The following is a 21,090-nucleotide window of genomic DNA, read 5'->3' on the forward strand; positions in this document are numbered from 1 at the left end:
GCACTGCAGGGGGGTCTCCCCAGAGCAGAGCAGAGCGCAGCAGAGGGGCACAATCCCCCCTCGCCCTGCTGGCCACGCTGCTGGGGATGCAGCCCGGGATGCCGGGGGCTCGCTGGGCTGACAGACCACATTGCCGGCTCATGGCCAGCTTTTCCTCCCCCAGCACCCCCAAGTCCTTCTCAGCAGGGCTGCTCTCCATCCCTCCATCCCCATCCCACCACTGTGGGATGGACAGTGGTGGTTGCCCCAACCCGGGTGCAGGATTGTGCACTTGGCCTTGTTGAATTTCACACGGACCCACTTCTCCAACCTGTCCAGGTCCCTCTGGATGGCAGCCCGTCCCTCAGGTGTGTCACCGCACCACTCAGCTTGGTGTCGTCCGCAAACTTGCTGAGAGCGCCCTCAATCCTCCTGTCCGTGTCATTGATGAAGATAATTGAACATTACTGGTCCCAGTACGGACCCCTGAGGGACACCACTTGTCTCCATCTGGACGTTGAGTCCCTACTGCTGCTGGACCTGACCTTTGCAAGAGCAGGGTCCTGTTGTTTCTGGAATAACACATGCCCAGGGAAGTGGTAGTGATGGGGAACGAAGCAGTGCTGCTGTCCCGTAGGGAAATATCAGGTCCAGTTTTATTTTAAGTTTTAGGAATTGCTCCGGGAAGACGAGGTCTGGAGGATGTAGTGAAGATAAGGCTGATAGGGAGCAGCTCACTGTAGCAAGCATCGTGTCAGCTAGGTGAGCTAGGACCAGGAACGTTGAAAAAGATGGGAAGGAGATAACTGTGTGAAGACCCTCTTGGCTAAGAGAGTAAATAAATCAACGAGCCACTAAAGTATCTGCTGCGATTGGCCTGTGTGTGTCAAGAGCTTTGGTTATGGTTCCTCAACACTTGATATGGCGACTTAAGCCTGGGGCTGGCCGGGATATTGCTGTTCTCAAAAGCTGTTGTGTGGGGAGAGATTTGCAGACTGGCAGAAGATTGTCACCGAGCTAAAGCTCGTCTTGGGAGAAGGCAACCTTCTCTTGGTAGTCAGCCCACCAGAAGACAGTCTGTGGACTGTCACGAATCCAGCGGAGGGTGGAGAAGTTGTACACCCAGAAGATACCCATCCCACCTGATGTGGGTTTATAGAATGAATCATAGAATGGTTTAGGTTGGAAAGGACCTTGAAGATCATCCAGTTCCAACCCCCCTGCCAGTGCCTCACCATCCTCACAGTGAAAAACTTCTTCCTAATGTTTCATCTAAACCTGCCCTCTTCCAGTTTGGAGACATTCCCCCTCGTCCTGTCACTTCATGCCCCAGTAAAAAGTCCTTCCCCAGCTCTCCTGGAGCCCCTTTAAAGACTGGAAGGCGGCAATAAGGTCTCCCCGGAGCCTTCTCTTCTCCAGGCTGAACAGCCCCAACTCTCTCAGCCTCTCCTCATAGGAGAGGTGCTCCAGCCCTCGGATCATCCTCGTGGCTCTCCTGTGGACACGCTCCAGCAGGTCCGTGTCCTTCTTATGTTGGGGACTCCAGAGCTGGATGCAGTACTCCAGGTGGGGTCTCACGAGAGTGCAGTAGAGGGGCAGAATCCCCTCCCTTGACCTGCTGGCCACACTTCTTTTGATATGGTTGGTTTCTTCAAAGATATTTTAGCTCGGTTCTCCTCGCCGTCCTGCCATTGCGCCCCTGTTGCCCAGTCTTGGGAGTTTTGCGATTGGGACTTTAAGGGGAGCTAACCCAACCGAGCAGCAGGTTGTCTGAAGACCATTGCTGACACCTTCGTGTTGGTATCTGTGGGCTGGGGAGGCATCTAGGAAGAAGATACAGCCGAGTTATGAGCTGAAGGAGCAGATTAGTGTACCAGAACCCTTTTTTGGGTGGACACGGAGCTGGGAGAAGATGGGTGTAATTTGTACACGTGGGTTGGAAGGCCACCACGGTGCTGTGCGAGGGAAGGAAATGGGGTGGGAGATACTTGCCCAGAATGTTGAATGCTCGATCCAGGTGGAACTACACAGGAGCTTTTGCATTCCTGGTGCTCTCCTGGTTAAGCGCAAGGAAAGAGTTGAACGGTTCGGGGTGATGTTAAACAAGGGAGAACTTAGGGCAGATACCAAGAAAGCTGTTTCACAACGCGTCGCAGTAGACTGGAGGGTTTACAGTCCGGCTGCGCTGCGGAAGGCAATCTGGGAGGTTTCTATCTGAGCGTAGGGGTCACCAGTTGTTCTCTTCCATCTCCACTTAATTTCACCTTTCCTATGGATAAAAAAGGATATTTTATTGACCCTTCATTTCACCCACCAGGCCAGGAAGGTGCAGAGAGCCTTTCCATTTCCATTAAGGAAACCCACCTGCCAGCGCCTTCTCTTAATACTCCTTATTTTCCTCTTCACGTCACCCACGACGTCTTGTTCTTTTACAAAATAAACCCCGCTCGAAGAGGAGCTTTATTCTCACCTCTGGGCTTTTTGCTGTGATATACCTACCCATGTGATAGCTTAAAAAAAAAAAAAATTAATCAGAATTGCCCCAGATTAAGGCATCTCATAATCGTAACTACACCACCGGGAGGACCAAGCTTCAGGCGGTGTTAAGAGAGCCCATCTCGGCAGCGGTTATTTTCGGTTCCTTGGTGTTTCTTGCATGCGGTTGAGCGGACTGATGGTTGTTTTTTTTTTTTCCCCTCTTTTGCAGCAACACTTTTGTCTTGGAGTACTGCGGAGAAGTGTTGGATCACAAAGAATTCAAGGCTCGCGTAAAGGAATATGCCCGGAACAAGAACATTCACTATTATTTCATGGCCCTGAAGAATGACGAGGTGAGCGGTGGGATTGCTGGCCTTGGCTTCAGGGAAACCTGGCTGGGCTTAGCCCTGGTTATGTACATCACCAACTCCCCTGGACCACACTAAACAACGTCCCAAATCTGTTAGAAATCTTTTCCTAAGAAGAGGAAACTTTGCTCGGCTTTGTGTTCTCATGCTTTACCTTTTTTTTTTTAACCCATTGCCCAGTTTCAACGTGGTTTAACAGAAGTCTGGTAGCGTAACTGTAGCCCAGTGTCCTTGGAGAGGAGAAATTATCCTCCCAAGGGAAAGGAGGGAGTGTGGTCCGTCCCTTCCACACGAGCAAACCTCTGTGGGAGAGAAACCTCGTCTGTGTCCTAACTCCGGGAGATGTTTCAAGCCAACCTCAATGTTCTTGGATGCCGGAGTAAACCAGTCTAGAAAATGGACCAACAAACCACGTTTCCTTACTTTGTTGCTCACAGAGCTACGTTAAACTGGGCCGCTTCTGGCTGGTGAAGTCCCTAAATGCAGGATTACTGCTGTTTGAAATAGTTATATATCAGAAATTCTTCATTATTTATCTTTGCTTCGGCTCCGTGGGATCGTGCAGCTGCGATGCGGAGCGCGCGGCCGTGCTCGCCTTGGGCGATGCGCCCTCCCTCGCCGAGAACAAAGTGTATAAATAGAAATCTAATATCGTATTCTGCTTGTCTCTTCTGTCAAGACTTTTTGGGTCTGGGTAGCTTTACAGTAAATGAGCTAAAAATACTCCAAGTGCCTTTTTTTTTTTTTTTTCTCTCCTCTGTTTTTTTTCCCCCTCAAAGTCAGCGGTTTTTGTAGCTGCCGTGGGATTGTTACGTGATCACAAGGGGGCACAGGGGAGTGTTCCCAGGACGCAGTGATCCAGGAGACGACCTTTTTATTTGAGCACGCTGCGTGTGGTGAAGATGTTGGGTTTCCCCAACCCTCATGGTCATTGTACCGTGTGTCCGAGGGTCAGAAACCGGTATTTAAAAACTCAGGATCCCCACCCAGGGTCAGAAACCGATATTAAAAAATCAGGATCCCCACCCAAATTGAAGAACTCTGTGTTAACCTGCAAGGAAAACTAAGAACCACGTACCGGTTGCTTAGCGCTCTTCATTTTTGGGGGCACTTAATATCATTATTAAACCCGTTCTCCAAATAAAGTTGATAGCTGGGGCAGGAAAGGGCGATGATTTCTGCGCGGGTTGTGTTTGTAGCCGTACTGCTTCGTATTTCTGCCTGGTGCAGAGAGAGGGAGGCTGTTTCCCTCTATTTGGTGCTTTTATTTTTTTTTTTCCTTTTCAGATCATCGATGCTACCCAGAAAGGAAACTGCTCTCGTTTTATGAACCACAGCTGTGAACCAAACTGCGAGACACAAAAGGTAAACTGCGGGATCAAAGCCGCTGGCTTCTCGCTTCCACTGCCTTGCGACTTAGCGAGCTCAGGGTGAAAAGCCTTTTCTCTTTTATCTTTATGACTCTCTGTTCTGGGTCGTTTGTTTTGGTTGTTGTAACTTCGTGCAATGGAAACGGCTGCCTTTGAAACGGGCAAGTACCGCTGAGCCCGTTGGCAAATTTTAAATTTATCGGTGATGCTGTTTGGAGGATTACTCTTCTTAATTTAAAGCAAAACCAGAGTTCAAGCCCGGCTTTTGTAATAACTTGTCATCTTGGGTTTTTTTTCCTTGCTTTAGTGGACTGTGAATGGGCAGCTCAGAGTTGGATTTTTCACCACCAAACTAGTCCCATCGGGCTCAGAGCTGACGTTTGATTACCAGTTCCAGAGATACGGGTACGTTTTGGCTTTCTCGGCTTAAGCTGCTGGAAGTAGGGGTTTGTGAGCGTCGGTGCGATGAAAAAATCCTGCTCCGAAACAAACCACTGCAAAGCCTCGTCTAACAGAGCGGTTGTAAACGAACTGGATTTTTACTATGGAAAAAACTACCGGGATAAAGTTTCTTCTATTTCTAACACAAGAGAGTGGGAGAGGAATTTCCCATTGATTTGAAGTGTCTTTTCCAGTGTCGCTTTTTGTTCCGCTTCATACCATCTCTCCCCAGTGGAAATTTCCCAGATAATTATCTCGACTCTTTCTTTCCTCTGTCTAATTATTAATTACCCAAGCTCCAGACTTTGCAATACTCTCACATAATGCCTCTTCTACCCCACCCACCCCTGCTTTACGACTTTGCAAATACTTGCAGAGCTGTAAAACCCCCGGCGGACGGCACGGTCCCTCTTCCTGCCCGACTCCAGAAGCGCAGATGTGCAAGCTCCCGCGTGGGCTTTGCCTCTAAACCTGAGCCTAATATTTTTTATATTACTGCTTGTCCAGGTCCACGGCAAAATATTTCGTTCTCTTTATTGTGATGAGCACAAAATGCCGTCCGACAGGCTCGAAGCGACGTGTAATTATGAGATTAATTGTAGATCCGTTTTATAATCCCTGTTTTTTTTTTTTTTATTGCATACAGTTGTTTAAGGAGCATCTCTTCCTTTTCCTTCTGGATTCTGCCTTCTGCAACGCTGTGGCTCTTTCTGTGAGCAGGAGAAGCAGAAATGAATTTTTGGTTGCGTTGTAAAATCGTTTGTGCTAAAGTCACGGATGATGTTCCTGCTGCAAACTTAACCTCGGCCCGTCTGGTTGCTCTTGCGGCGAGGCCTGTTTGCTTTCTGGAGATATCTCAAAAGCTGGGGAACGTCACGAAAGACGCAGTCTGTACCCCCAGAATTTCGTTTTTATCTGTATACGGCTCAGTCCAAATTGTTAGGGTTTCATATTAAGGCTCTGTTGAGGCTTCTCTGAGGGAGAATCATTTTGCTCTATCAGTTTGTTTTGTTATCTTGCGTATTTGAGCTCAGTGAGTCTAGTCTCGTCTCGCCGGAGTTTTCCAGCTCTGATCTCTCGGGCATCATTCCTGGGCTCAGGTTCTGCTTCACAGAACATCCTGCAGTTGAACTTCCCTGTTTTTTACTGCTGGTACCGCAGAGCCACATTCCTCCAGTGGATTATGCACATTTGCAAAAAACCACCCCGTTCTCCCAAGCACTTTTGGCATGTCGTTTAAAATTTAGGGTACGTCAAGTAGAAAATACAGAGGCTTTGTAGAAATACTGCCGGAATATCATAGAATTTATATGCCTTCTGCTCTTCATTGCTGTATATCTGTGCGAAAAACCATCTTCCACCTGAGTTTTGCTACTTCAGTGAATCCTCAGCCCATTCTTTATTCTCTTCTGAGCTATAAAGCGCAAGCCTTTTTCCTAATGGATATGGAATCCTGATTATATATTCGTTAGGAAAATGAATATATGGATCGCAACCTGTGGTTAGAAGTTAGCAGATCCGACAGCCGCACCTTTTCCTTTCTGGTTCTTGGTTCTTGACCTACAAAGAACCTGGAAGCGAAGCAGCCTTTGCTTTCCAGCTGAGACAACATGTGGGAACGCGGTCGCAATGTAAGAAATAAAGACTTTTGTTTGAATTTTCAGTGGCCGCCAAGGCCTTACCATGCCGAGAAGTTCCCGTCTTTTTCTTCTGAGGGTGCAGAAGTAGCTTACTTCTTACCCTTACTTAAAAGGAAGGTAAAATAACTCGCTGGAGGTGCGGCGGATCTGTTATTAAACTGCTCTGTTGCTTATGTCCACCGACAGCAAAGAGGCTCAGAAATGTTTCTGCGGCTCTGCCAACTGTCGGGGTTACCTGGGCGGAGAGAACCGGGTCAGCATCCGAGCCGCCGGAGGGAAAATGAAAAAGGAGCGCTCCCGTAAGAAGGACTCGGTGAGTCTGATTCTCCCTTGTAGGTGTGTTTTTCTTTCTTTCGAAGAGTAGCAGCAACCAAAGGTTGACCCTGGGCTTGATCCTCTCCGTGGGAGTCTTCAGGTCACCTCTATAGTTGTCTCATGGGATCATAATGACCTCAAAGTCCGGTCTTCTCCGCGGATGTGTTTATATCATTTTATTTCATACAGACCCTCCACACTTGTGTTTTCTTACAATCACAGAAGGGTTTGGGTGGGAAGGGACCTTTCAAGGCCATCTAGTCCAACCTCCCTGCCATGAGCAGGGACATCTTCAACCAGATCAGGTTGCTCAGAGCTTCGTCCAACCTGGCCTGGAATGTTTCCAGGGATGGGGCATCTCCCACCTCTCTGGGCAACCCCGGCCAGGGTTTCACCACCCTCAGCGTCAAAAATTCTTTATTTCTAGTCTAAATCTCCCCTCTTTTAGTTTAAAGCCATTACCCATTTTTGGAGCTTTAGTTAAACGTGTGTTTCCTTTCTCTGGGTAACTTAGCACAACGTCCCACCAGAGAGGGGCTTTCAGCGGTATGGTGTCTGGTCATCAGTACTGCGTGTTGCTGAAAAGCGCGCTAAATTCTACGTGGTTTTAAAAATGTGGTTTGCGTTGCGTGATTTGTAAACGTCGGTGAAAGACGGGCAATACCGGCTTTACCGTTTAGGACGATACCTGAGATTTGACAGCTGAAAGGGCGCAGATGTTTGCCAGCTCCGGGCTGGGATATGAAATTTGAATCTCTTAATTGCTTTGGCTTAGAGGCATGTCAGCTTCCAGCAGGAACTTGCATGAACACGTGTCGTATTTGTCCCGACTTCGGTTACGGTTGTGTTTGCAGATGGACGTGAATGAAATATGTAACTTAAAGCCAGACTTTTTTTTTTTTTAGCCTTTTTATAGCTTTTCATGCACGTAATCCTCCTCAAGGGGTTCTATGAACCTTCTCCCCTTGTTGAGTTGCAGGGCTGGATTCACGTGGTAGATGTAGGAACCCGCAGAGAATTCTGAGCAAAGCAGTGGGAAGGGGTTTTTCGTGGGTGCAGACTGCTGCAAGAAACCGCGTGGGCTCTTTTTGTCCCCTACAAGACGGAATTGTTCTGTCCTTGAAGATATAAACCTCTATTCCTACAGATAAGATTTGCTACCTGCTCTTTTGAGAGAAACTACCTTTATGCAAATGCCAGCTTCGTTTTTATTTACCATATGGGAGAGTCGGGAGACCGAGAAATTACTTATAAGTCATTTACAAGTGGTTTTAAAACGCTAATTGGTGGCGCTAAGCGGTAGTCTAAATTATGAACGTTGATATTTCGGTGTCCGCACGGAGGGGAATGCGCCTCTGGTTGTAAAGATTATAAATACCGGTGAAGAAGTAAAATCTATTTGCAGTTAAAGATAATCTTTTAGTGCACAGCTGTTCTCCTACGTGAAAGATAAACTCGCGACCGGGAGTATGTTGGTGCGCACATCTGTCATTCCCTCCAGGCAGCGTTAGATGTGTATGTCTCAATCCTGACATTCCTCAGGAGAAACGGATGGTGGAGTCGGGGGATTCCTGTCCTCCGGCGTGCGTGCCAGCCAGGAGTGCAACTGGCTGCCCTCTGTCCCCAGTATGAACTGGTGGGAACAGCGCGCTCTTGTATGGGACCTGCTGGAGAGCAGTTCTGCGGAGAGAGATCTGGGAGACCTGGTGGACAACAGGGTGCCCGTGAGCCAGCAATGTGCCTTGGTGGCCAAGAAGGCCAATGGCATCCTGGGGGGCATCAAGCAGAGTGTGGCCAGCAGGTGGAGGGAGGTCATCCTCCCCCTCTGCTCTGCCCTGGGGAGGCCACATCTGGAGCGCTGTGTCCAGTTCGGGGCTCCCCGGGTCAGGAAGGACAGGGAACTGCTGGAGAGGGTCCAGCAAAGGGCTACGGAGATGATGAGGGGACTGGAGTGTCTTTCTGATGAGGAAAGGCTGAGGGACGTGGGGCTGTTCAGTCTGGAAAAGAGAAGACTGAGGGGGGATCTTATAAATCCTTCAAGGGAGGGTGCCAGGGGGATGGGGACAGTCTTTTTCCAGTGGTGCCCAGTGACAGGACAAGAGGGAACGGGCACAAACATGACCATAGGCAGTTCCATCTCAACCTGAGGAGGGCCTTCTCTGCTGTGAGGGCGGCAGAGCAGTGGCACAGGCTGCCCAGAGAGGTGGGGGAGTCTCCCCCTCTGGAGCCATCCCAAACCCGCCTGGACGCCGTCCTGTGCCACTGCTGGAGGTGCCCCTGCTCTGGTGGGGGTGGCACTGGGGGAGCTCCAGAGGGCCCTTCCAACCCTCACCAGTCTGGGATTCTGTGATTTAAGGTCTAAACAAACCCCCGTAATAGTCCAGATAACAGAAACCCAGCCCTGTCGAGTCAAATTGAAGCCAAGCTTCTTTTCCGTATGGGCACATTACTCGGGAGAAACTTCTCCTGGCTCTCAAAGCCCAGGAACGGAATATCTCTGCCATCACGTCGGGTGGCGTGAATTTAGCATGACCTGAGAGTTGTTTTTCTTTGGCCGTGGTAGGTGGACGGGGAACTGGAAGCGCTGCTGGAGAATGGAGAGGGTCTCTCCGATAAGAACCAAGTTCTCAGCTTGTCCCGGCTGATGGTTCGGATCGAAACGCTGGAGCAGAAGCTCACCTGCCTCAAACTCATCCAGGTGAGGAGGACCAAGCTGAAAGGGAGGAACCCGTGTCACGTGAAAGGAATGTCCTCGGAGCTCTCGTTAGAGCAAGAGGGGGAAGGTGGGAGGAAGGTCTCGTGCTTGTGCCACCATCCCAACCGCGAGCTGGGCGGTTCTGCTTGGTTTATAAGTCCCGTGGAATCTCCACCCTTTCTTCATTTCATATTTGGGGCGACTCGGTCTGGGTGGTGACGCAAAATGCCCATTTCTAGAAGCGAATAAATTCCTTGTAGGTGGGGATTTAGAGAGTAAATGAGTAGTTTGTCAGCTTGAAATAGCTGTCTTATCTCCAAGATTATCCTGCGTTTTCACCTCCTGACTGCGTGCGGATGAGCTGCGGCCGGTTTTCTCTGCAATCCATTCTCGTTAAGTTTTATTCCCATACACGACCTGTCCACCAGGTAACGGTTGTAACGGTCCTGCCTCACGCGTTACTGCTCCGAACCTGCCACTTACGGCCACTTAAATTACGCTAAACGCGCGCCGATCTTGGCAGGTGCCTACTTTTGGCTTCTGCGATGGGTTTGACAGGTCACGGAAGCCCACTCGAGCAGTTCGCCACGTTAGCCCGCAGAAATCAAAGCTTTTTTTTTTCTTTTTTTTTTTTTTTTTGCCTGTAAGTCTCTGACGGTTCTCACGGACTCTCTCTAACTTTGGCTCAATCCAGAACACGCACTCGCAGTCCTGCCTGAAGTCCTTCCTGGAGTGTCACGGCTTATCCCTCCTCTGGATTTGGATGACGGAGCTGGGCGATGGGAGAGGGAGCACCGCTAACAACCTGAAGTTGCAGCTGGAGGTCAGTAATTCCCTTTTGTTCCCTTGCTTTGAAGCTTTCCTAGCAGCGTGTGAATTGCTCAGAAGCATGATGATTTTCTTTCTTTTTTTCTTTTTTTGGTTTGTTTTGAATATACATATTATATGCCAAGCGTTCCTGAAAACAACCGGCAGGTATCCTCAAAACTACAGCCAAAAACTTCTGCTTTAAGGGAAAGCCTTAATATATGGAAAGAATTTGCTTTTGTGGTTTTTCTCAGATTTCTGAGTTAGTGACATGAGCCAGACTTAAGTAACGATCGTTGCCATTGCTGTTTATTCCGTACTGAACCGCACAGGGAATTTGAGGTATTGACGGTCTGAAGTGGAACTTGAGTATTTCTGTTTTCTAGACGTACGTCAGCATTGCATGCAAAAAGACATCTGGAAGTTTCTTTATTAAAGACGTTTCTACGAGGAGGTGGTCCCGCATCCCGAGTAAGAAGGCAGAAGCCACGTGAGCTCTAGAGCTCAGGGCGCCTCTTCTCCTGCAGACACCTCTTATTTTTCATAGAATGGTTTAGGTTGGAAGGGACCTTAAAGACCATCCAGTTCCACCCCCCTGCCCTGGGCCGGGACACTTCCCACCAGCCCAGGTTGCTCCAAGCCCCGTCCAACCTGGCCTTGAACACCTCCAGGGATGGGACAGCCACAGCTTCTCGGGGCAACCTGCCCCAGGGGATCACCGCCCGCACAGCCAAGAAGTTCTTCCTCAGATCTCATCTAAATTTCCCATCTTCCAGTTTGACACCATTCCCCCTCGTCTCATCACTCCATGCCCTTGGAAAAAGTCCCCCCCCAGCTCTCCTGGAGCCCCTTTAGGCACTGGAAGGGGCTCTGAGGTCTCCCCTTTTTGGCCTTCTCTTCTCCAGGCTGAACCCCCCCAACTCTCCCAGCCTGTCCTCCCAGCAGAGGGGCTCCAGCCCTCCCAGCATCCCCGGGGCCTCCTCTGGCCCCGCTCCACCAGGTCCGTGTCTCTCCTATGTTGGGGGCTCCAGAGCTGGACGCAGTGCTCCAGATGGGTTCTCTTTCAGGAGCGGTGACAAATCCTGCCCAACCCTGCTTCCTTAGCTCAGCAAGGTGGTTTTTTTCTCCAAGCTGGCACTTAGCATTTTTGAATGAGCCGTGTCCTACTCGTGTCTTTCTCCTCTTTAATGCTGCAGTTCAGGTGTTCTCTCTGAGGAATGGGTGCTGTTGGTATCAGAAGATGAAGAACTGTCTACGTGTGCTATTGTGAGCCATCAGCTCTTGGCCTGGGATGAGGATTCCTGAAGATTTTTGGAACCCAGCTCGATATCAGTCCTAATAAGATGTCCTCTGCGCTTCTTTCAAAGCGCCTCTGCTGCTGGTGGTGAGCGGGACAGCAGATCTGTCTGCTCTGCAGCATGTCCTAGAGGGAAGGCCACCGTTTCCACCGTCTGGTCCTCATCCGTCCTTACTTAGACAAAGTTTTGGCTGTAAATACCTGGAAAACTTGAGTGCTGTTGGGTTAGGGCTCTCCGACGTCCCGTTAGAGCTTGCTGACTTGTAGGGTTTGAGTGGACCTACCCATACTTCCTCAGCCTCGTGCTCTGCGGAGCGCGTTGTTGCTGATGAGCGTTGCGTGCAAGGCGTGGATTCGGCGGGTGCCTACGGTTTTCTCTCCTGCTGATGCGATGTGGCTTTTCAGTACTTTTAGCCAAAGCAGAAGCGCTTGACAGCTGCTGAGTCACCGTTCCTCTCGCCGCGCTGCGTCACCCCCGTGTTGCTGTACGGGGAGACGCTGCTCACGAGGCTGCAGAAAGATCTTTTGAGACTGAATCTACAGGGACTGAGTTAATCTGTTGCGGTAACTGCTCTTAGGAGGGAGGTGAGCTATTCCCCTTTGGGACTGCGGTATTTTCTTCTTTGAGGTAGGTAGGATCCATCCCACTTTATACATCTTGAAGCCGGTGCTCTGAGGGAGTCTCAAGTTTGGATTTTTGTACATGCAGTGCCTACCCTCTTTGCTCCCACCTGACTTTTGAAGTGCTATGGCATGGCAGAGCTGCTAGCTAGCTCGCCTCTGACTCATCTTCGACCTCTGGCTTTGGAGAAACCAATGGTCCGGTTAAGATTAGACTCTGGTTTCCCCTTGGAATAGATTCAGGTACTCAACATCGTTGATCTCAAACCCGGAGCTGCTTTCTCTAGGCAATCCTGCTTTAGCAGGGGAGTTGGACTAGATTGATCTCTAGAAGTCCCTTCCAACTCTGAAAATTCCGTCATTCCGTGATTCCTCTGAGCTTTTAGAGGGAAACTGGATGGATGCTGTAGCGGTGGCTTCGTCTCCACTCTCCATGCATTTGGCGACAACACACCGTCAACTTTGGTGGGGTTTTGTGGATTGCATCTATTCTTTTAAAATCCGGGTAATTCTTTACTGAGTTGCAAACGGGACTTGAGATAGGGGCCAGAGTGTGCTTTGCTCTTTATTTCCCCCCTCTTTTTAAAAAAAAAAATTCGTTCTTTTAAGAGAGACGGGCTTTTGGTCATCAGATGGCCGTGGCAAAAATTAGCGTAATACCATCAACTGTCTTCTGCCTTTCGCTCCTGGAGGGCTGGTTTGGAAAGTGAACAAGTTGAGAAGTGCTGCAGAAGGGCTGACTCTTTCTTGTTTCAAAAACGGGGATTTGAGGTCTGATCTTGGGAGAGAAGTCGCTGAAGTCGTTTGCTGGATCCTGGAAAGGTTGGGCTCATTTAACGTCCGGTGCTTCTTTCTCTGCCCGTCATCCCCGTTCCCACTGACAGGTTTTGTTTAAGGATTTTGAAGAGCTTCTCAATAACTTGTTTCTCATCTCGGACTTGGGACACAAACCGGTTGAGGCGGAGCTTTTTGGCGGATCTCCAGGGGGGAAACGCCGTAGCATGAGCTGTGCTGTGGTCTCTGGCGCTGTGTTGGCTTCATCACTTGGTACCTCCGGGTGTTTCCCGGTGTCTAAAGGAGGATACCTGTTCCTGGGACTGCCGTATTGGGTGCTGGAAGCGTGTTGTGGGACTGGGAGCGCAGGTGCTAGCGGCAGCCTCGTTTTCTGGTGGGATTAAATCAGCTGGAAGTGCCATCAGTGTCGGAGATGCTCGCCTTGTCTCATGGTTTGGAGCTCCCTAGTTGTCCGTACCTCCTTGTGCTTGAGGTTTAGCTCCACGAGCAGCAGACCGCCGACGCCGGTATCGCTCCAGCTTCTGCTGCAGCACACAGCACCTCTGTCAAGCGAGTAAAAAGCTTTTCCGGTATTAGTTTGCAAACTTTTTTGGGTCAATCTCTTCTGTTTTGACTGCTGATACATCTTGGCGTTCCTGATGAGGTTTTCTTTCATGTAGCGTATCTAACTGCTCTATAATTGTAATGATTGTCCTAGGAAGGTGTATGGCCAGCCGTAAGCGTCTGAGCTCTTTGAAATCAGTTAAATTGCAACTAATTGCTAAATTAGTTTAATTGCTAAATACTCGTGCTCACGGTTTTCCGCCCGCTCGTGCTTTATTTGTTCTCAGCCGAAGTTCACCGCTGCAGTTCAGCCTTGAGAAGGGACGCCGCTATCCCTCACCCGTCACCTCTCACCATCGTATTGATATTTCAGAGTTACCTCTTGTTGAGAAGAGGAAATTGTTCCAGGTTGGAGATGGCTTTACATTCCGATGGCTCTAACGATGTCATTTTTGTCTTTGCGATTAGATTATGAAGACGCTAGAGCTCCTGCCTATACCTACCAAGAACATGCTGGAGGAGAGCAAAGTGCTTCCCATTATTCAACGCTGGGCTCAGACCAAGACTGCTGTCCCGCAGCTCAGCGAAGGGGACGGCTATTCGAGCGAGAACACCTCGCGGGCTCACACGCCGCTCAACACCCCGGATCTTTCCACCAAGCAGAGCGCGGAAGGTGACACGGACACCCCTAAGAAGCTGGTGTTTCGAAGGCTGAAAATCATAAGTGAAAACAGCATGGACAGTGCCATCTCGGATACAACCAGTGAGCTGGAAGGGAAGGAGGGCAAAGAGGACCTGGACCAGCTGGAGAGTGCCCCGATGGAGGTGTCGGAGGAACAGCAGCAGCAGCAGCAGGAGATCAAAGCTGCCGTTGATGTGCCGGTGGAGAGCAGCAAACCTCAAGCTGCGGAGCTGGAGGCTGAGCCTGAAGCAGAGGTCAAAGAGAGCAACAGCGCGAAGCTGGAAGAACCCATTACGATGGAAACGCCGTCTCAAGACGAAGAGGAAGGCGTATCCGACGTTGAGAGCGAGAGAAGCCAAGAACAAACAGACAAAATCGTGGATGTGAGCGATTTGGCTACCAGGCTGCTTGACAGCTGGAAGGAGCTCAAGGTAAGAGGCATCTGCAGCTATACCACCTCTGCTCTTGCTAAGGAAAACACAGAGTTGTTTGTGGTTCAGTACAAACGGGGTGAAGTTGTTGTCCTGTTGGTAAATGTTTGACAACTGAGATTGTCTTCTCTATGCAAAAGGCCTTCTCCACGTGCTTTCTGTGTATCTGCCTTCGTTGCAAACTGCCCTGTACGTGACTTACAGTAGATTTCCAGGCGGTGGTGCGTTGCACGTTGAAAACAGCAGATAATTCAGTTTGGGCATCGCAAAGACACCTTAGTCATCCGGTTATTTTTTAGGCTGTTCAGGGGGAAGGCAACGCTAAGGGGTTGAGATTCCCTTCTCAGCCGATCAGAAAAAAAAAGGCAAGCGACAGCGCCACGGGCGTTTTTGGTTGAAATGGCCCAGTATCCATCAACGCTGAGACAAATTGATGGATTGTCTATTCCTAAATTCAGTCGTCACGTTGTCGGTGTTTCCCATCCTGTTAACATCTGCTTTTCATCTGCAACGTATAGAACCTCCAGAAACCGGTCTGTTGGCCGTATCTCATTCTCTCGATAGCAGTAGTGCTGCGTTAACCTCTGGGGGTTTGCAGTTGGTGTTCAGATCAGGTCAATACTCAGATTTGTGGGTGTTATTTGAACCTTTAAAGACCGCTAGAGTGTGCAGCTGCTCACAGTTTTGCTCCCATCAAGGTCTTCCTCAAGCAGATAAGCTCTTTAAGGGAAGGGCTTGGTGGTAGGCTGCCTTCTCTCCCCCAAAACCAAGCCCCTGTCCCCGCGCAGGGTAGGTGGCCAACTTGGCCGCTTGATCTTCAGCCGACGGCTTTTTTTTGATGGGACATAGGTTGACGTTCCAGTAACTCGCCACTCGACGCTTCAGGCATTTCCCGGGCTTTCTTTAGGTCTTTGGCAACTCCTCGCTCATCTGCTGCTTCTGTAGGATTATATTCCGTGTATTATATTCCTTATGTTATATTTGAGAGCAGGAAGGGTGGAAGCCTTTTAAGTTTTAAGCATTCGCTGAGGATCCAGCAAAGGCATCGAAGGCGCTGCCGTGCTTCTGGCATGGTGTGGGCTTGGTGGAGAAGGTCATGGAGGGTCTTCTGCCCTTCTCTTAATCAAGCGTCGGCCAGTTTTAATTATTGGAAGTAGTCTTTAAGCCAATTTACATTTTATGATGCATCGTGCAGCAAAAGAGTTGATTTACCCATTGAATTTGATAATGAGTAGTGATTTAGAAGAAGTTAATAAAAATAATGGGTGTTACTCATACTGTAGCGCCACGCGCAGATGGAGGAGACCGCAGCAAGCTTTGAGTCCGCGAACCTTCGCTTGTACCACCGTTTAGCACCCGTAGTGACAAACATTAACATTTATAAAACATATCTGGAGATTACGTAAATCTCAAAGAGAAATCTTACCTTAATCTCTGAATTTTTTAGAAGAATCAGATGCTCTTGAATATTTGCACAGTTGGAGCGTAATCATTTGTGCCATAATTATTAGCGGGAGAAGAGATGAGACTTCACCGTACAAACAGCTAAAATACGGTTCTGTAGAGAAGTTAGCTTGTGTTTCTTTCTTTTTTTCCCCCCTCCCCTCTTTACCAAGTGGATCTGTGGTACGTCGTTTCCTAGATGTTAATGTGCAGACTCTTCAAAGCTGTGTGAGCCTCATGATGTTCTTTATTGAAACGACACTGTCAGGTTGAATTTACGGTCAAATTGAAACAAAGTCCTTTTGCATCCCTTGCTGATACCTGGGATTGTTGAAACTGAAAGTTAAGTGAGTTCTTAGTCCTACACCGCTTTGGAGATCGACTTGCTTTGGGCTACCCGGACTCCCTTTTCCGGTTGTGACCGGATGTGTTCGCTTCCAGGCTCACGTGTTGCGGTGTTCAAACTTGAAACAGGACAGAAAAAAATGTTAAAAAACGCTTAATGAACAGCGTGATGTTTCACAAAACGAGCGACTTCTCCGAAACGTTGAGTTTAGACCAAATTTGATCTGACTGTGTCGTTTGATCACCAAGGCTTGTGTCTTCTTTGGAGCTTGGAGGAGTTCAGCCTTGGGTATCTAGAGACCTTTGCTGAAGCCCTCGGTCAGGCTGTGGGGTCACGACCCGTCACTGTTGCTATTTAAGATGTGGATTTGCATCCTACCTGTGTTATAGTGTACTTATTCATTAACCTCCTGTCTTTGCGAGGACGCTAATAGCCTGACGCAGCGTGCGTTGCTGGTTGCGGGGATGGGGGTGTATCTCACAAGCCTTAGCTTTGTAGTAATCCCAGCAAATCCAACCCCCAAAAAAAGCGAAATCGTCCCGTGGGTCTGCGAAAACTCGTTTCTCTCCTGTAAAGCATTTGTGGGGAAACGATGACCTGGGGATTCGTTCTGTCCTGAATTTTATCGTGGCACTAAGAGTTAACTGCTTCTGTCCGACTCTCACCTGGTAAGATGCCACCGTAGCCCGGCCCGGAGGTGGCTGATGCCTAAAAGCAAAGACTAAGCCGGCAGGGCGCTGCTTTAGATGGAAGGGGGATGGATGGTCACCTTGGAAAACCCGGTCACCCCGGTGGCGAGAGAGCCAGGTGCCTTTTCCAGCGCGTCCAAGCTTTTTAAAAGCTGGTTGTGTTTTGAGTGGTGGAACGTCTGCGATAACTGGCATTGGATGGGAGGGCGGGAGGGGTCTGAAACCTCGTAACTTAAGCTATGTCCTCTCCAGTCTTGCTGATGACCCCCTTTGTAATTTCAACCATTTCCATCTAGCTTCTCAGGGCAGCAAGGAGCTGACCATGTGTCTCCTTTTCTCAACTCCATTTTCAACTCCGTGCTGAAGAAGGGAGAGGACATAGCGTGCATACGGTGAAGAAACGGGAAGATGGTTGGGAAGCTGGATGATGCATGAGCAATATAATAGGTGAAAAGAGGACAGAGGTGGTTAACTCATTGATGCCGACGTTATTTTGGTGCGTCCATTGCCGGCAATGGACGTCGCTCCGGGAAAATCCCAACTCCTGGCGTGAAAGGATTAAGTGAGCTATTTTTTTCTATACCTCTATACACAGGACTTGTAAGTCCTCGGCTTACGGGGCTCGTACACACCAACTCCTTAACCCGCGAGGAGCGTTGGCCACTACTACATACCTATCGCAACACACACTCACACTCCCCAGCGGGGTAAGTTTTCAGCCTGGGCTTGTGCACGCCGTTCCTGCTCTCCGAGGAAGCGGTGCATACCTTTCCCCACGCTGAAAACTCACTCTGGGTGGCAAAAGGCTGGTTGGTGGACACCCAGTGAGGGTGCTCACAGGTGGTGGTTCGACGTGGTTCTTCCAGGTGCCTTATCCCGCTCCAGCTGGAGGATTGCGCTCAGGTAAGGCTCCGTGGACTGATCCATACAGCCAAAACCCACGATGGAGGTGACTTGCAGCGTGATGGCCAACAACCCTGGTGCTTTACCCTCTTGGCATCTCGGGAACAAGCGGTAGAGTCAGCCCCACCAAGCATTGCGAGCTTTTCTCGACGTCCTTTTGATGGCTTATGTTTCCGTAGCTAAGGCTGAGGGACAGGAGAGCGCGTTTGGCTTCAAGTGTAGCATGTGCTTTAATAGTGTTGGTGTTTCAGGGTGGTGTGGCCATTGGGCTTTCCTCCCATTTACCCCAAAACAGGGTCTTGAGGTCCTGTAGTTCCACCAGTCAAGCCGTAGGCTCCTTGTGACGACCTGTTACACGTCTAAAATCTGTCCTGTAGCGAACCTGCGTGCTCTGCCGAGTGACTAATGCCACGTGAACGCCACCGGCACGGCAGCGCTGGCTGCTACGGAATGTCCTACCATGCTAATGTGGTTTGGGCACCGCTCTGCTGCAGGTGGGACTGAGCTTTTGACATCTTCCTCCACCCCTGGGCGGGCAGATGATGCTCTCACCTTCTGGGGAGGGGGCAGATAGGAGTTGTAGCTGTGAGGATCTTGCCCTTGTGGGTTGGAATCTTTTTTTTTTTTTTTTAAGAAAAACCTTTAGAAAGAGCCAAGTGTCTTGGGTTTAAAAGGTTTTAGTTGGATACTTCTAGCCTCGCACGTATTTAGCGGTGGCTTGGACTTCAAGGCTGAGGTGTTACCCAGCTTTGTCCAAGGTGGACTTCCTCTTTTGCGATAAAAAAACCCGTTCCTTGAGCTTAGTTATCAGCCTGAAGAGGGGTAGCAGAACCAATGACCCAGGCAAACTCAGCTTTCGTCTGCCCCCGAGATAATCTTTCCAAATCGTGTCTGATACGTCTTGATAGGACAGCCCTGGGAAGCTGTTCTTGCCCATTCTGTTCCCAGACAAGCCATCCTGGAGCGACTGGCTCTTGCTCCGGCACGCACATCGCGTGCTTTCATTAGGAGGCATCTAATTTGTTATAACTTAGAGCAAGAAATAATTTGGGAAAACAATAGACGCTGGTGAGCGGCCAGGCTGTTGTTTGTGGTGGTTTTTTTTTTTGGTTTTGGCCTTCAGGCAGGGATGTCATGGCATTAGTCCTTTCTCTTGCTCTCCTCCATCCCTTGGCATCGTGCCGGAGCTTCACGCTCGGGCAGAGGGGATGGGGAGCTCCAGAGGGAAGAGAGGAAAGGAGTATTGTAGGAGGAAGGCGAGGAAGAGGAGATCCAGCCCTGGCTGGTGGAGCGTTGGCTATCCAGACTAATAGGGGATGGATTCAGTTGCGTGGTGTTTCATCAACAAATCAACAACGCAAGTTCAGAGTATTCCAGAGCAGAGTTAGGTGAGACAACACGGTCTGCAGGTCATCTTGGCTTGGAACGCGTAAGCCCTGCCAAGCGCCGTGAGCTCTGGAGGGCTGCAGGTGGTTTTCCAGCTCTACGTCCAGGCGTGGGATTCATCCCCTCGGCCCCAGGAGAACCGTGCCAGATCCCTGGTTGGGTGGCAGAGGTTTGGAAGCACAGGCACGCGGCTGGGTTGGCACAGGTCGGCGTAGAAGAGTGGTTGCCCCTTTGCCTGCTCTGCTTGCGTCGGCACGAACACGAGACCCGGTTGTGCTGCTGTTTCCCTGCACCCGTCGTTGGTGTCCGTTGGTCTTCTCCAGTTTAGTCCCATTAAATCTGAAATAAGTGGCAGTTAAGGGCCAGATTCCTGGAGAGAGTCTTTAGGCGCGATCTTCCTTTCCTACTGCTGCATCCTTTGAGTCTTGAGACCGCTCTGCAGCTCTTGCTTCTCCCAAGCCAAGGATGGTTTCTGTCTGCAGCTGGACAGCCTAAATCCTGGTGGTTTTTTGTTGGGGTTTTTTTTTCCATTTCTTTTGTTTGTAACAGCCTTGTATCACTTTTCTTTCTGTATTTAATTTTCTGCGCAACTCATTAAAAATGGTTCTGGAAGGTAGAGAGCCATTTGGACTCGGTTAGCGGCGGTTGCATTGATTTAGCAGTTATGCACGCTCAGAGCCAGCAGCTTCCGTTTCCAAAAATAAAATAGGCTTTTCTTCGGAGTTCCCCCTGGCTTGCGTCTGCTTTGACCACCATCTGGTTTTCATGGAGTAATTTTGACATATTCCTCTGTTTGTTGCTGGTTCAAAGACTCGGCTGCCTCCGTCTTCACCAGACCGACGCTGGCGGCTCTGCAGCCTGTTGGGTAGATCTGTAGCCGCTCTCCGATGAGACGTACCTCACTCCCCGGTCCATCGTTATCTTATATTTTGAGCCGCTCGGACCTTCGTTAGGGCGATCTGATTTGATGGGTTGGATCCTGATGTGATGGGGATGGGAATAGTCTTTTTTCAGTGGTGCCCAGTGACAGGACAAGAGGGAACGAGCACAAACGTGACCATAGGAAGCTCCATCTCCACCTGAGGAGGTCCTTCTCTGCTGTGTGGGCGGCAGAGCAGTGGCGCAGGCTGCCCAGAGAGGGGGGGGAGTCTCCCACTCCGGAGCCATTCCAAACCCGCCTGGACGCCGTCCTGTGCCACTGCTGGAGGAGCCCCTGCTCTGGCGGGGGGTGGCACTGGGGGAGCTCCAGAGGGCCCTTCCGACCCTCACCAGTCTGGGATTCTGGGATTCTGTGACCCTGCCATGGCTTCACCTGTTTTCCCCCTCCGGTGCCTCCTGTCCCTGTGGTCACAGCTGTGTCTTTCAGAGGAAGATGCTTTCCCCCACCGAGGGAGGGCAGATGTTTTCCTGCCCCTCACACGTTCAGCCATCTTTGACCTCGAAGCTTGGACTTAATTACCTCTGTTGAGTTGAAATCTCGGTATTTCTTGGCTTCAGCAGCTGCGCTTTCAATGTTGTGGTGTACCTAAAGCACCGCGTGGCAGCAGTGGGCGATGCTGCGTTTGCCAAGTCCTCTTACCGAAGGTGGCCCTTGTCCTCCTATTCCCATTGACTCTTTTTTCCAGTCGTTTCTCATTGCACATCCTGCTATTTAATGGGACAAATCTGGGGAGACTGGTCTAGCTTAGCTCTTCTTCCGCTCACTTGCCTGCTGAATTGTCCTTGAGCCACCCTGGCTGGTTCATCCATCATAGAATCATAGAATGGTTTAGGTTGGAAAGGACCTTGAAGATCATCCAGTTCCAACCCCCCCTGCCATAGACAGGGACACCTCCCACCAGCCCAGGTTGCCCAAGGCCAC

At 49.9% G+C, this 21,090-nt stretch overlaps 1 protein-coding gene across 1 annotated transcript in view; it reads left to right on the plus strand.

Moving 5' to 3' along the window:
• Positions 1 to 21,090, plus strand: part of SETD2 (SET domain containing 2) — an 82,532-nt gene that overhangs the window by 27,919 nt on the left and 33,523 nt on the right. The window contains exons 7-13 of the mRNA XM_009888677.1: positions 2,687 to 2,810; positions 4,113 to 4,190; positions 4,503 to 4,600; positions 6,463 to 6,589; positions 9,155 to 9,289; positions 9,981 to 10,109; positions 13,818 to 14,462. Of these exons, the coding sequence (XP_009886979.1) occupies positions 2,687 to 2,810; positions 4,113 to 4,190; positions 4,503 to 4,600; positions 6,463 to 6,589; positions 9,155 to 9,289; positions 9,981 to 10,109; positions 13,818 to 14,462 (1,336 nt within the window). The remainder of the gene's footprint in view (positions 1 to 2,686; positions 2,811 to 4,112; positions 4,191 to 4,502; positions 4,601 to 6,462; positions 6,590 to 9,154; positions 9,290 to 9,980; positions 10,110 to 13,817; positions 14,463 to 21,090) is intronic.

The sequence above is a fragment of the Charadrius vociferus genome, unplaced genomic scaffold (assembly GCF_000708025.1).
Source record: "Charadrius vociferus isolate BGI_N301 unplaced genomic scaffold, ASM70802v2 scaffold277, whole genome shotgun sequence".
NCBI lineage: Eukaryota > Metazoa > Chordata > Aves > Charadriiformes > Charadriidae > Charadrius > Charadrius vociferus.